A 16,517-nucleotide genomic window follows, 5' to 3' on the forward strand; every position below is an offset into this window, starting at 1 on the left:
CCCATTGCACCAAAAGAAGGCACTGGTAAAAGGCCAACATGTAAGATTAGCCAGGATGGTGTCTGAACCTGATGATTTTAAAACTGAATGTGACATTATGAAGGATATGTTAGAGAAGAGAGGGTACCCTGAGATATTTATAAATGACATAGGAAGTGATGTAATGCATATTGTAGTGATTGGTCAAGGGGTATTATTTAAACTTTGTTTTTTTTAAACAGGTTGTATTCTGAAGAAGTCATTTTACCTGACGAAAGAGCTAAATAAAAGACTGACTGAACTACATTGGTGTCATTGCTGCCTGGTGGAGTGTTTGCCTTGGGATTACTAGTTTTTCAGTGAACTTTCTTTAGTTTGTACTTGAATATACAACATGCAGTGTCAGGCACTGCCAGTAACTGATTTACAAGGAGCACTTTACCCTTTTAGGTATGCTATTTTCTTCTAAGCAGAAATGCTTTGCTACAGCAGAAGTAACAGAAATAGCTATATCCATTGCTAACAAAAATAACAAAAACAGTATGTTCACAATACTTTATGCAACAAAATATAAAAGCATGCAGATAATGTATGCCATGCCAAATATCTATCGATAACTCTTCTGTATCTCAAGAAAGTATCTCCAGGATTGCCTTCTCTTCAGTTTGGTGAAGGTCCATATGGTGAGATGAAAGAGTTTACTGTTGCCTTTAATAAACCCAGTATTTTCTTTGGTTCATAATTCTGCTCATTGTTGTATTTATTAGGGCTCCAGAGACAAATTGTTTTCTTTTTTAAATATGACTTTTCTAACTAGAATTAGATGTGATGACTAATATATATTCTTTGTTGGCTAAAACTGAGATAATGTGTAAATGTGATACTAACGTCCCATAATTTTGTATTGGCTATATTAGCCTTGATAACATTAAATATTATGACTTTCAATTCGAATACACTTTTACATTTTCCAAAATAAGATACAAGAAGTTGTATTCACATGGACTTTGATGAAAGCCACACCTTACCAATTGTAAGAGCTTTGAAAATGTCACAACCCTGATAATGTGAAGCTGATCTTATTCTGTACATTCCTTCTTCTGTTATTAGGTACAGTATCATCACCAGAATGTAAAAGTATTGTTGTGGTGGCTTTTAACTCCCACAGCTTGAGGAACACAGAAGTTAGAAGTGGGTATAGTTCATTGGGTGTTTGTGTGATGAGCTGGGGTGAATACCCATGTGTCTTAATGTTTCCTTTTTAGCTGTGTTCGTGAAACGTTATGCTCATTATATATTTCCAGTGTAATGTATTTTTGTGTTTTCTTAGTTAATTGTGATTCAGCTAAATGTCATGACTGTCTCAATTAGGTGCATGTCATGCTGAGACTTGATAAGCTGTGTTGCTACAGCTTACCTATTTATTTTCCACTAGTCATGGTTTATTCTTCTGACTTGTGGTAGCCACATGCTTTTCATTTATTGTAGTAGCATGATGTTAACTGGGATCCTTAATGCTGCCATGAATCACTTTATCCTACATATTGTACAGAGATGCTGGATTGTCAGGATATTCATTTACTTGCATATTTCCTCTGGGTCCAAAGAAGACATAGGTCCACTTTAGTTATCCCTTATTGGATCCATCATTGGGTGTAAGGCCTCTATTGGCATATGACTCTCTAACCATCTATACCAACTTGAAAGAAGTCCGAGATTCCTTACCAAAGTATAATAGGCCTAGGTAACCCGAGTTATTTTGCATGACTTAAAGCTCTCTCCCTATGCTGTCTCATGTGCGCATATTGGAAGAGCTCTGATTTAACTTTCCAAGCCATGAAACACCCTACATTTTTATCTCCTTTAGCTGAGTGTAACCAGTAGTGCAATTAACACACCCTCTAGAGACCAAAATCTTTACAGACACCTTAACAATGCCTATTAGGTACAATAGGTGTTTAACACACTGCATCCTCTATCTTTGGAACTCCTTTTGCTCATCAGACAGAGCAGTTCACTAGCACCCTTCAATATCAGAATCTGCAAGTGGATGGGAGACCAAAAATGTATACCTGGTGTATGTTGATATAGTCTGCTTACTACATAGAAGTGAGTCTTGTTACTTTTGGGTGATGAGGCTAAGCTTCTTGGTGGTCACTCAGGCTACACACTTAGTATCTAGCTATGCATCTTTAATAAAGTAGTCAGTTAAGATAATACTTATATTTTCTTGTGGCTGTTTGGGTGGGTCTCCTGGCAGTTGTAATAAAGGTTATATTGACACTTGCTTGAATACCGACCCTGATTTCTCGTCCACTAAGATTACATTAGTTTCTGAACTTGTCACCAGTTTTAGATACTTTGTATGTGCATATCTTTCTGGATACGATCATAGCAGAAACTGTCGTAATACTGTATCTGAAGTAGGGACTTCATTTGTCAGCAACCTTTGGGATACGGATCCGATCTCGGATCCAAGCCGGCAACTTCTATCATAGCATAGATCCAAGCTCCAAGCTCCTCCCCTTACCCATAATCCCCTGCCTACCCTGACTGACCCCAGATCTAGTTTGCCGCTCTTCAAGCAACAGCTAGATTCTAGAGCTGTTGGCGTTTTTTGTGAGAAAAAAGTTTTCTTTCTTCTTTTCTGAATGAGTGATTGTGTGTGCGTGGTAGGTTTACCCTTAACACTAAACTACTTATTATTTTTAGCTTCTCAGCTTAAATTTTAATTTAGAATTTTCCTCCCTCCCCCGCTGGTCGTAGCGTGTGTGTGTGACTTGAGTGTAGGGGCCTAGTGAGTGTGCTTTACTTTAGTAATGTCGGAGGCCCCTAAAGCCATTTTTTTGAAATGCACCGTGTGGTCACAAGCTTTCACCAGCTGATGGCCATACACGGTGCGTTAGGTGCCTTGGTGTCGAACACCTCTCTTCGGGTTGCGCGATTTGCGCGGCGTTCAACCCCAGGGCACTTAAGGATCGGAGGTCGAAGCTGGTTCTGGCGGGCCTTTTACCCCCAGACTCTGCTTCGGCCTCCGGTACTTCGGTGACCGCTACCCCCCCCCAGGTAGCGGTCACTCCTGCCTCCCTTCCTCCGACCGGGACTCAACCTCCCGCTTCGGCTCCAGAGGATAGGGAGTCCAGGAAAGAGAAGCGGAGGGAGAAGCACCTTAAGCGGCGGGCCGAGGACTCATCGGCCCCGCCCGCCAAGAGGGCTTCTCCATCCAGGTCTTCTCGGTCTCCTCCTCCTCGGATCTGATCTCCTTGTTTCTCCCCAGGACCCGAGGAGGAGGTGACCCGGTCCCCGTCGAGGTCATCGAGGCAGCACTCCAGGTCTGCCTCGGTGGCCTCTTCGAGGTCCACCTTTAGCATGTCAGATGCGGACATGGACCGGATGATGAGGAGATTGATCCAGGCCCAGATGCAGATGGGAGTGCTCTTGCCTCCCCCCCCCTCCGGGGGGGAGCGCGACCCCTTTTTTCGCCCCTATTGCTCCTTCTCCGACCCGCATTCTGGGGTCGGAGCGCTCGGAGCCGAGCCACGTTGGATCCGGGGGTGGGTCGGAGCCGACCGTGCTGGGCATGTCGGCTCCGACGGCTCCCTCGAGTTTGTCGGATCCGACCTCTCGGAGCCGTGGGCCGAGCTTCGGATCCGAGGGATTTGGTATGCTTTCGGCTCTGTCCCGGTCGGAGCACACTGGTCCCTTGGATCCGACATTCTCGGCGCCGGGTCCGATCCCCGCTTCGGATCCGAGTGGGAGTCGGGTCTCGGATCCATCAGAGAGCGGCTCCCCCTCGGCTTTCGCTGCGGTGGAGAGGGCACTGTCGAGTGCTTCCAGGCCTCCGGTCCTGGCTTCGGCTCCCTCCAGCACTCCTTCTCATCTGGTCCTAGCTCCCTTAATCCGGCCCTCGGGGCAGCCTGCCTCAGCGCCTCTAGGAGTTCCAGTGGAACAAGATACAGCCTGTGAGGACTCCTTGGACAGCCCCCCCGAGGAGATTCCTCACAAGGCAAAGTGCAAGAGGAGGCACATAGACTCCCCTGAGAGTCTCACCGAAGATACGGACTTAGATGAAGGGGAAGGCTCCCCTAGGTCACCCCCCGAGGATGTCTCCTTCGGAGACATCATGGAAATGCTCAAAATCAGGGGTGGGTGGTCTGTCCCCAAGGCTTCCTCTGATGAGGCTATATTCCTTGAGGCGTTTGAGGCAGGACCATCTACCTCTTGGGTGTCCCCTCCACCCGACCCCTCGGTGGATCTCATATCTACTAGGGCTTGGAAGGAACCGGACACCGTAGAGCCAATCCCCAAGCGCCCAGACAAAATTTTGAGCCCCCCTGCAGAGAGATCACACTGGAGCAGAGGTCCCTCTGTGGATGCCATGTTGGTGGCTGCAGCCACCAAGAAAGCGTTCATCCTCCGAGCAAGGAGTCTCGAGCGATGGACCATCTTGGGAAGCGGGACTTCAGTTCAGCGACCTTCTCTATGAGGGCCTTGAACTACATGGCACACGTTATTCGGATGCAGCAGGATCTAATTAAGGAATACGCTGCTTCCCCCCCAGGGTCCATGTCGGCAGGAGACAAGGATCTGTACTCCTCCCGAATGGCCACCCCCCGCTCTATTTCTAACACCTTTATGCGGCTGTTGTCTCATGCTACAGAGGGAGCCGCTAGAGCAGGCGGAGTCGGGCTTGTCATGAGGAGACAGGCCTGGCTCCGTCACTGTGACTTCTCGGAACCCTTTAAGGCGTCATTCGCGAATGCCCCTTTTGATGGTTCTGCACTGTTCGGCAAAACCATTCGCAACACTCTTGTCCAGAGCGAGAAAGACGGGAAGACCTTGTCTGCCGTCGGAGTCCACTTCTTTGTGCCCCAGAGGTCTTTTTCCAAGAACCAAAAGGGTCAGAAGAAGATGTGGTTCCGAAAATCGCATAAATCCCAATCTGCTCAGGACAACCAGTCCTCTCGTGGCAGAGGAGGATAGGGAGGATGCCGCCCCTGAGGCAGAGGGGGTCCCAGGAATTTTGGGTCCAGAGAACCATTCTCTGAGAGGCCCACGCAGAACCCCTGAGGGGTTACCTGGCTGCTCCACTCTGGAGGCAGTCGGGGGGCATTTTTCGAGGCACCTAGCAATGTGGGAGTCCATAACAACGGATCACTGGGTGCTTTGTATTATATCCAGAGGTTACCAAATTCCCCTTATCGTAACCCCCAGAATCAGAGGCCTCCCCGACGTACCACCCAGTCAGAGGGAGGCGGCTGCTGCAGAAATTCAGCAGCTTCTGCAAAAAAGAGCCATCCAGCCCATCCCCCCAGATCAAATCGGATCAGGGTTCTACTCCAGGTTCTTTCTGGTGCCAAAAAAGACGGGGGACTTGAGGTCCATCCTCGACCTCTCTCTTCTAAACCTGGCAGTACCCAAAGAAAAGTTCCGAATGGTCACGTTGCAATCCGTCCTCCCCTTATTGCGGGAGGACGACTGGATGTGCTCCATAGACCTCAAGGATGCGTACTATCATATTCTAGTGGACAGGCGTTCCAGGAGGTTTCTCCGCTTCCGGCTGGGAGCCAGTCACTTTCAATTCAGGGCCCTCCCCTTCGGCCTCACCTCAGCCCCCCCAGGGTGTTCACCAAAGTCCTAGCGATAATAGCGGCCCACCTGAGACTCCAGGGAATTCAGGTCTTTCCATACCTGGACGACTGGCTCCTTACGGCCTCAACAAGGCATCTACTTTGTTCATGCAGGGATTATTTCCTCAGTCTGGCTCCACTATTAGGATTAACCATCAACATGACCAAATCCTCTCTGATCCCTACACAGGTGTTGGATTTTATAGGGGCGAGACTGGATTCCAGACAGATGCTTGTGTTCTTGACTCCAGATCGGCTTCGGAACCTGATGTTGCACGTGCAGGCCATCCTTCAGCTGCAAACTCCTTCGGCGGAATCGGTCCTGAGGGCCTTAGGATCTATGGCAGCTGCAATCCCTCTGCTGCCATTGGCCCGGTTGAACATGAGGGTCCTGCAGTGGACCCTCCAGGTACAATGGTCCCTGTCTCGCAACACCCTGTCTCATCCCATTTCCTTAAGCAAGGTTTGCAGAAGGTCGCTCATGTGGTGGCTCCACTCTCCCAATCTCACACGGGACGTCCCTTCTCACTACCACCGCCAGTTGACACAGTGACCACGGACGTTTCTCGCCTGGGGTGGGGGGGGCATTTTTCAGGCAGGACAGTCCAAGGCACGTGGAACGACGTAGAGACCTCTTTGCATATCAACGTCCTAGAGATGAGGGCGGTGCTTTTGACTTTGCAGGCACTACACAACCCTCTTCCGGTAGGGACAATTGCAGTACAGACAGACAACATGTCAGTCGTCTGGTACATCAACAAACAGGGGGGAACCAGGTCTTACCCTCTTTGCCGCGAGGCCATGAGAGTGTGGGAATGGGCGATTTCCACAAACCTCTTTCTCATAGCAACGCACATTCCGGGATGGTCCAACATTCTAGCGGACAGGCTCATTCGTACTATCCTGACTCCTTACGAATGGTCTCTCAACCCTCGAGTTGCAGAGCAAGTATTTGCCCGATGGGGGCAACCTTGTTGCGATCTTTTTGCCTCTCCTTCAAACACCAAATGCAACGATTACTTCGCTCTGATCCCCCCTCCGGGGGAGTCCCCGAGAGACTCTCTAGTTCATGCTTGGCCTCCCGGTCTGCTTTATGCTTACCCTCCTCTTCCCCTGATGTTGAAATTATTGCAGAAAGCCAGGCAGTTGGGGAGCAAGATGATCCTCATTGCCCCATTCTGGCCTCGTCAAACGTGGTTCCCTTACCTATGGTCTCACCTAGTGTATCCACCATGGATTCTGGATCCCCTCCCGGATCTCATTTCTCACCCTCTCGATCTTCCGACTCCGAACCCGGTCAACCTCAAGCTGACGGCTTGGTTGCTCCAGTTCCACTCCTCATAAGGACTCCCGGGATCTCATCACCTGTCAAAGCCATTCTTGTAGCAGCTCACAAGCCTTCCACCAGGAAGGTTTATCGGAGTAAGTGGAAACGCTTCACCATTTGGGCAGAACACCGTCGTTTAGACCCTTTTACAGCCCCGATAGCGTCGGTTCTAGATTTTCTAGCCTCTCTCTTTCACCAGGGGGCTAGTTCTTCCACAGTCAAGGTACAACTTGCAGCAATCTCATACTATCACGTGGGGCAAGAGTCTGGCCCTCTTATCACTTCCAAACTGTGTAAGACCTTCCTCAAGGGTGCCTTCCTCCTTAGGCCTCCAGTCAAAGAGGTGGTACCTCCATGGGATTTATCCTTAGTCTTGCAGGCTTTGACTGGTCCCCCTTTCGAACCGGCGGCCACGGTTGATCTCAAATTTCTCTCTTGGAAGACAGCCTTTTTGGTGGCCATACCTTCAGCCAAAAGAGTGTCGGAATTGCAAGCTCTTTTTGTCAAACCACCATATTTGGTCTTTCACCCGGATAGGGTTTACCTCAGGATCAATCCGTCCTTTCTACCTAAGGTATCTTCAGAAGCGAACATCAATCAATCTATCAATCTTCCAGTGTTTTTCCCCAACTTTCAAAACAAAGGAGAGTACAAGCTGCATTCCTTAGACGTACACAGACAACTACGTTTTTATATTCATAGAACTGCTGATCATTGGCAATCTGATCAGTTGTTTATCTCCTTTGCCAAAAGTAATTTCGGAAAGCCAGTTTCTAAAGTTTCTCTCTCTCGATGGATCTTGAGTTGTATTCTTTTAGCATATCAGAGCTCAGGAAGGCCTGCACCTCAAGGAGTCCATGCTCATTCTACTAGGGCCGTTGCCACATCTGCGGCCTTTCAAGCTAGGGTTCCACTGGATGACATTTGTTCCGCAGCCACGTGGGCTTCATCTCACACTTTTATCAGCCACTATAAAATAGATGTTGTCTCCCGAGGTAGGGTGTCCTTTGGCTCTGTGGTGCTCCGGAATATCCTTCCATGAAGGCCACCCAAGATTTAGGTAGCTGGGGACTCTGTCCCAAAGGTTGCTGACAAATGAAGTCCCTACTTCAGATTAAGAAATTATGTACTCACCATAACATTCCATCTGAGTAGGTATCTTCATTTGTCTGCAACCACCCCCCCCTCCTTCCCCCTGACCAAAATGATCGTTCTTGTGGTTATTAGCATATGTTCCCTTTGGGACACTTTTATCAGCTGTGCTATGGGGCAAACTTGATCTGAGGTCAGTCAGGGTAGGCAGGGGATTATGGGTAAGGGGAGGAGCTAGGAGCTCGGATCTATGCTATGATAGAAGTTGCCGGCTCTGATCCGAGATCGGATCTGTATCCCAAAGGTTGCAGACAAATGAAGATACCTACTCCGATGGAACGTTATGGTGAGTACATAACTTCTTATTTTCTTTGCCAGAAAAACTTATAAAATTGCTTTAGCCACTTGATCTTCTGAAGTTCTTGTTTTTTTTTTTTTTACTTTTCCATTTGAGGCCTTTCATCAAACAGTATAAGGTGGCACTTTGACATTTATTGAATAATATATCAATGTAGATTAGAATGAAACAGATACACACAGTATTTCCTTCAATAAAAGCTTCTGAACAGCTGATTAACTGGCCTTAACAGCTATACTTTCATAAGTAATTCGCTGTGATTTGAGTGCTGTTCAAGGCTATGATTGTTAGCCATTGTTATAGAGTATTTATTTCATGATATTATAAAATACAGTTTCAAATCAAACAGTGTACCATCATATAATAAAAAAGAATCTGTTCATATCTCCAGGATGCCCCAAATGTGTTGGATGGGAGAAAAACGCCAAAGGAAACATGGGTCCAAGGATGGTAAATCTCAGTCAGTGTATGGATCCTAAAAGGTATTTGCACTTTTGTTTGCAACTGTTTTGACCTTTGGTTTAGTAGGGTACAAAGATCTTTTTATGACTATTTCCTTTCTTATGACATAAATATTTTATGTCAACATAATTTGGAGCAGTATGCTAACACTCACTTTCATGAGATTATCATAAAATTTTGCTAAAAGTGCATATAAACACATGAAAAATAAATTACTATTCTAAAATATTCATATAATTTAACCCCAAGGTTTTTCATTAGCTTTAAAATCATTGCAGTATCTATCATTGCTTGCTGTCTTATCTTTAAGATTAACTGTTACAAAACAGTGTTAGTTTGGTCAGTAATCATTGCATTTACATATATTTGTCACAAATGTTTAGTTAATAACTTATGCTTACAATGACTTTGGATAACACATTCTAAAACTGTGTGTCACATATTTCTTCTACTCATTATTTCACAGATACAAGTTTTGACTTCCAAAGCAGATTTATTGTATCTTCTTGTCTGTAAGTTAAATGTTAAATTTGTGTTTCACAAAAATAGGTTTCAGTTATTTCTTTCATATGGAAAAGGCAATTGTCTGTGTATCGTTTGCTCAAGTAACTGTTACAAAATCTGGAGAATGTACTGCATTTCATCTGTTTTCCTGGAATATGCACTGCACTTCATCTGTTTTTCTTCCTTATTTCTCCATAATTGAGTTATTACCTTATTTTTCTTTTCCTTGTCTCTCTTTGAGATATTACTTTTTTTTCCGAAAGTTCAATAAACACTTTGTAAATGATTCAAGAGAGTTTACAAACTTTAGCCAAAGGCAGACATTCTGTGAAAGAAATAAGGGATTAAAATTTTGGGAAGAAATGGTTAATAGAACTGTTTACGCTGAATGGGATGGGCTCCATTTAAACCACAAAGGAAATAGGCTTATTTTAGGAATATTATCTAAGAGTATGAAATACGTCTTTAGGATGAAACACAGGAAAGGACCTCCAAGGGCAAGTTGCATAAATTTCTTGATTTATTTGTGTGCAGTGCTGGAAGTCTAAATTTGCAGCATCAGGAGCAAGAACATTAAAAGTATTTTATGACATTGTTTTAGTGCCTGAAACATGATTTTCTGAATTAAATAAACCCCCTTGATACCAAACTGTGTCGGTTATCATAACTATAGAAGGAGTAAAAAAGGTTGTAGAGTCTTAGTGTATGTACTCCGTGGTCATAATTCAATATTAATGCAAAATGGTAATGATTATGAAGTAATAACTGTAAATAAAGTAAAAAGATTATCACACAAGATTGTTCTGTTTTATAGGCCAACTAATCATTCATCTGTAGAGTTAGGGAAGCATTTAAGATGGTGCAGTGATATGGACACCTCCATAGATACATCATGTTCACCTTGCATTATTCAGAGAGGACACTAGCATGGTGCTGCATGATTGTCTAGCATGTAGATGTGTGATGCTGTGAAGGACTGCCTCCACAGCTGAATGGAATGCTAATGGGGCACTGTGGGAGAAGGGCATATGCTAATTAGCTATGTGCTCTTTCCCCCAGAGCTATGTCCATGCTGTGTGCTCTTTCCCCCAGAGCTATGTCCAGGAAACCATCTACATGTTGAGAAATTCAAGAAATCATTCAGAGGTGTAGATCACACCACATTGCAGTGTTGAACACAGCCATGATTGACATGCAAATTAGCTGATAATGAAGTTTTCCTCACTGCAGCTAACATGTCTTTGGAATGCAAAATACATTATGGGACATTTAATGTGATCCATATTGCTAATGCTTGGCCCTTTAATAAATTCCTGTATGATTTTTTTTTTGTAATTGACTGTATACTTTTTAATGGATAGTTAAGACATCATTGCAGGGGACCTGTGTGGCTGAAAACAGATTGGGAAAAGAGTGTTTTACTAAAGTCCAAAAAAAAAAAAAAGAAGCCATAGTTAGAACCAGATGAAGGTAAATCTTTATTCACCATATCTGTATTTATTCACATTGCTGTTTTTTTTTTCTAGCTTTAGTAAATAACAGGGTCAGTATCAACTAGTTAGAACGACAGCTGGTAATAAAATACTTCATGTAGTCTGGGAAAATGCCATAAAATTCCAGAATTTGGATTGTCTAACTATTGAGAAAATATACAATTTTGCAGAATCTGGCTACTATTTAACTAATCAGACTCTTCGTTTCATTGGTTTGTACTTGGAATCTTTCCTAACTCTGTTTATAGTCATGGTAGTGACCAGAAATTATACTTAACCATTATGGGTCTAAGTTCCAGAATTTCAGATCATAAAAATGTAATTTCATTTAAAACCATAAATTAGTGTCCATGATAGTGTTAGCATCTAGGAAGAGAGTAGATTCATTGCTCATAAATGTTGAGTCTAGTGATATCTTTTTACTCAGTTACATTTTAGGTGACCTAATGCCACTAATGAAAGAAGGTTTACGAGCTCTTAATGTAAAAGGACTTTACATTACTGGGTTTTTGGATTCCTCTTTTGTATATAATGTAACAGTGATGCTACCTTTTGATAACTCTCAAAACGTCAACCGCTCCAAATATCTATGAATTTAATAACATAACATTTGTTTTTTTCTTTTATTAGCTCACAGACCATCAAGCCCTGCTTCCAGTACCCTGTAGACCTATTTATTCCTCCACAAGGTTACAGCTGGCTGACCTGTTCATTCCTGGATCTGGCAACAGCCCTATAACCCATTCATTGATTCCTGAAGGAGGTAGGTGCCTTTTAGCCAATTCATCCCCTTAGGAACTGAAAGGTAATTACCAAGAGTTGGCTGTCATTCATGTGAGACTCCCAACACCTCCAACTGATCTAATCCTCCCCTTGTGGCTCTGATGTTTGCTGTAAGTACTTCCTAGGAAGATAAATACATGCATGAGTTCACACATGCTAATGCACCTAGCTAATTGTCCTGCACAAGCTGTCACACCAGCTCATGATGATGCATGCCGCACACCTCATGGCCCTGTACATGTCAGTGCTGCAGTAGGCTAGAGCACCTCTTTCCCACTAGGGTGAGTGAACTAGAATTGGCTGCTTACTGCAACCCCCCCCCCCTAGTCAGCTCTTCCAGCTTCCTATACTACTAATTGAGCACAGGCTGCCTAGGGTATTGACAACATTTATCCTCCTGTACCACACAGTCAGAACATTTTTGAAGACTATAATGTGTTTCAGCTATTTAATTAATTTGTCCTAACATTGGGGGCTAGAAGTTTTTCTACAACTCAGTTTTCTCCTGAACTTTCTTCTTCTTAATAATTTATTTTACATATTTGTAAATGTGATTTTATGTTGATAATTGTATTGTGTTACCCCATATCTTTACTTTCGTTTCCACTCCTGTGTCTGTAAATAGATTCTCCACACCTTGCACTATCAATGAACCAGTCCATCATCACTTAATCTGATGATTATCTCTTGCTATCAAGTTTTAAAAGGCTTTCTTACTATTTGTATTTATAATTAACTATTACATTTCATCCAACTTTTTTCAGACTATCTCATCTTTTTATTTGTTAAATGTTTGTGTTTTTCATTTTTCTCTGTCATTATTGTTGCCCATTTATATTCCCTAATCTTTATTTTCTCAAACATTATCTTAATTTTAATTAGTACCACTTATTAATAATGTTGTTGAGTTATAGCTTTCTTCAGTGTATTCCTATAAATTTGTTAGTGTATTACTTGAACCTGCTTTCAATATTTCTGATATGACTTTAATGCCATGGAGAAATTAATACTGACCTTGGGATGACCTTCATTTCAGGACCAACTTCATACTTGACGGTTAAGTCAGCCATCCAAGTTCTTTTTTCTTTTTCTTTTTCTTTTATACATACAGGAAATGAGATGATGATTTTTTTAATGAATTACAATACAGATCTCATTAGAGAACTGAGAAAGGAAATTGAGGACTTCCATGCTAGATTTCTGTCACAAGCAAAAAACTGTAAAACAGATATTGATGCTGTGGTTGACAGATTAGACAGATGTAAGTAGACTGTAAAGACTAAAAACATTTTTAAAAAATCTGGTTATGAGATGTGAACAAATTATGTAACAAAAAAGTGAACAGTAATTTTCATCACACCAATAGTAAGATTAATAATAAAAATTGCTTGCAGCTTCTTACTAATGATATGCTATTCAGTGAGATTTATTTTTAAGAAAAGCAACACCAGTTATAAGTGCAACCAAAGCAGGAATGGATGAGACAGTCAGAAAGGTTAAAGTAAAGATAAGTTTCCAATTTTCAGCAATGTCTGTGGAGACAAGGTAACCCAACACATCACAACAGTAGGAAGAAATATGGCAACAAAATAGCTGGAGCAGTCCCTATTAGAACCTGTACACGTATCAGAAATGTATAATGGAAATGGATGTGGAGTGACAGCTGGAAGAAAGGTTCATTAACATTAGAAACAAACCTGACAATCAGAAGTCGGATAGAGGTTATTCTCTCAGGAACAAAAGGTAATGGACAATAAATACGAGCATGTTTTGAATTTAACTGGCATTTTTAAGAAAAGATTTAGCATTTATTCCAAAGAAATAGGCTGATATGGTGAATAAGCTGACTTCATTAAAATTGTTCATTAGACTTTGCAATTTGAAACTTTTGTTTAAAGATCACCCAGAAGTGACTGCTAATAATAGTTTAGTTAAGAAAAGTGAATTTTGTCCCATCATAAATAACATTTTAACAGTTTTCGAGAGCACTTATGTGTAGTAGGCTTAGACGCTATTAAAAAAAACAATAAGTGTAAGAAAGCATATTTTTACATTTTGTCTAATTCAGAAATGCCACTGGTTTAAGTAGTCATAAAAAAGGTGATTATATGCTTATTATACAGTGACCCCCCATTAATATTCCAAAATGTGCTCGCTGAATGGCCAGCGTGCCCGTTGTAAATCCCACAATATACCAATGGAAAAAGGTCCGGTCACCTGAACTTTTTTTCCGTTGGTATAAAGTGTCCAAAACTTTTTTTTTTAATAAATAAAAAAAAAAATGGAGCAACGGAGACTTTCTTTTCTACGTTGCTTCCATTTCAAAGCATTGATATACTGGGTATTCGTAGGAATGCAAGTCCCATACGCATGCGCAGTACATCAACACAAGGAAGCAGTATACCACCACTGGCAGAAGAACAGTAATGCGCTGTTATACAAAGACATTATTTAAGAAAAGTAAGTATTTTTTTTCTTAAATAATGTCATTGTATAGTAGTAATAACTGACACCGTGGTTGTGATATATTGAAATTTACCCACGGTTGGCTTTATTTAATCACGCCAACCATGGGTAAATCTTCAATATACCACACCACGTCGTCGGTTATTGCTTAATGAAAACATATAAATGTGTGGCTGTTGTCATAATGAATAATACAGACTCCAAAATATGTATTAAGTAACATATAATTAAGAACACTAATACTTTTGTTGAAGTGGACAAATTTGACATGGTAAAAGCATTTAAAATGATGTATATAGTTTAGCCCACCTGTGTTGTGGCAGTTTATTAAAGAAAATGTATTTGTTTTCTTTATTACAAAACTTTCCAGGACTGCATCCTCCTTTGGAATCCCTAACATGGATGTGAATGCTATTTTTTCACCCTTTTACACTGATAGGTCACAATTCAGGACACAAAATGGGAACTTGTATGCTTTTAAAGTAAGAAGGGAAACTGGTGTTTAAGTTCTTTTGTAAAAGATCTGTTTGATTCTTTATCTAAAGTGATGAATACTAAATTAATGATGAAATGTTTCTTGTTGCAATGGATGTCATATCTCTTTGTTCAGTTATGAACAAACATGATTTAGGTATTAATGCAACAGAGAAATGGTTGACAAATATTTAAAGTTTTGACAAAGATAGAGAACATTTTATTTCATTTTGAGGACACATTTTATGTTTCACAAAGTTTTATACAGGCAGATATTATGCATAGCTATGGGGACTGGTAACCCCCCCCCCCCTTGCGCTGTGCCAATATTGTTATGGCTGTATGAGAACACAGAGCAGTTTTAATTGCATTATATATTCATAATATCATTTTTTATTGTCATTATATAGATGGTTTGCTTTTAGTCTGAAAAGGCACACCATATGAATTGGATGATTTTTTTTTATTGTATCTGAATGTATTTTGTTCCTTTTTAAAATTTAAATGGAATGAACAGAAGAAAAAGTTTCAGTATTCATATAAAGATGGTGGTAAATTGTTTGGTATCTTAGATAAAAATATAACATCATAAAAATTGCACTTATTATAGCTTCTAGATTACACTTATTAGAGCTTCTAGATTAACAATACACAACAGAGTTTATGATTAAATCAAGAACTAATGCATTAAGATGTGTTTAGTAAGGGGTTATCCTAAACTAATGGTGGAAAATATGATAACCAAGTTGTATAATATAAGGAGGAACACAGTAGCACAGCTTAGGTGGGATAAAGGGGGCAGCAGCTCCAGGAGTAAAGTACTAGGGGGCACAATCAGCAGAACTGAAGTGCTTAGCACTCTATGTCATAAACTGTAGCAGCTGCTTTCTACGTTGTAAAGAAAACAAATCAGGGTACCAGCAGATATAAGACTTTTATTCACGCAACCATTTAACCGTTTTTATTCAGAACTGATTAATCTTAAAGGGATAATCCCAGTGTTGAAAATTTGATGCAAATTGAAGCTAGCCAAAGTAGAACCTACTTTAATCATGTCACTTACATTCCCCAGCTACAGTGTCATTTTACTTTTCAGAAAACTATAAAGCATCAGTTCAAGTGTTGTTTTAGTTCCCAAAATGAACCAAGCTTTGGTTTTGTGTTCATCTTAGATTCCTGTCATTTTACACAAAAAGAGTTTTTTTAGATTGCCAGTTTTTGCATATTAATTCATGTGTATGTCTATTCATGTTTCCAACTTTTAGATATGTTATATTAATAACTACATTCACAGGAATGGTGAGCTGTTTTTGCTGTCAATAAAGCTTATAACCATGCCACTGTGTTTAAAAGTTGTTCCCTTTATCACAAAACAGATTAGTCTAAAAGCAGCTGGTATAACTCAAAAGTAGTAGAAACATTTTTCTAAAAACAAATACTAATCATACCTCTCAGCTGTCCAAATGTTTTGCCTCGTATTTTCACACTGCTCCAGATAAATGTGGTTTTCTGGTAAATCATTGAAGATAGAAGCCATGGAAAAATAACAAAAGACACTCAAGTTTCAGATTTCAAAGCCTTCAGAAATAGCATGCTACTACAACTCCAGTTAGTTTAGCAACTTTATAAGTTTGTAAGAGCAGTATTTAAATCCGTTACTGATTTTATGCCTTGCTCTAAGAGGTTGAAAGCTTTGTTACTAATTGTTTTCATTTAACATTTCATAGCAGATTTAACTCTGCATTCTGCGCTCAGTATTTGCTCTAATATAAACTTTCTCCTGGTTTGGTTTTATACAGCCTGCTTTAGTTTTATTTATTGGTTTCTTTTAATACATTAATTTGCAACTGTGGTCTGATTTTTTTGATTAAAAAAATATTTAAAACAATGCCATTTTAAATTAACGTGAAGCTCCATTCTTGATACTGTCCCTGCAATGTTCAGCCCAT

General features: G+C 41.2%; 1 protein-coding gene across 2 annotated transcripts in view; it reads left to right on the plus strand.

The window, feature by feature from the left end:
* ATG7 (autophagy related 7) overlaps positions 1-16,517 on the plus strand; it is a 2,350,184-nt gene that overhangs the window by 1,183,904 nt on the left and 1,149,763 nt on the right. For both annotated transcript variants that reach the window (XM_044078060.1, XM_044078061.1), the window contains exon 10: positions 8,778-8,868. In XM_044078060.1, coding sequence (XP_043933995.1) covers positions 8,778-8,868 — 91 coding nt within the window. The remainder of the gene's footprint in view (positions 1-8,777; positions 8,869-16,517) is intronic.

This window comes from Protopterus annectens, chromosome 7.part0, assembly GCF_019279795.1.
Source record: "Protopterus annectens isolate FY-2018-M chromosome 7.part0, PAN1.0, whole genome shotgun sequence".
Taxonomy (NCBI): Eukaryota; Metazoa; Chordata; order Ceratodontiformes; family Protopteridae; genus Protopterus; species Protopterus annectens.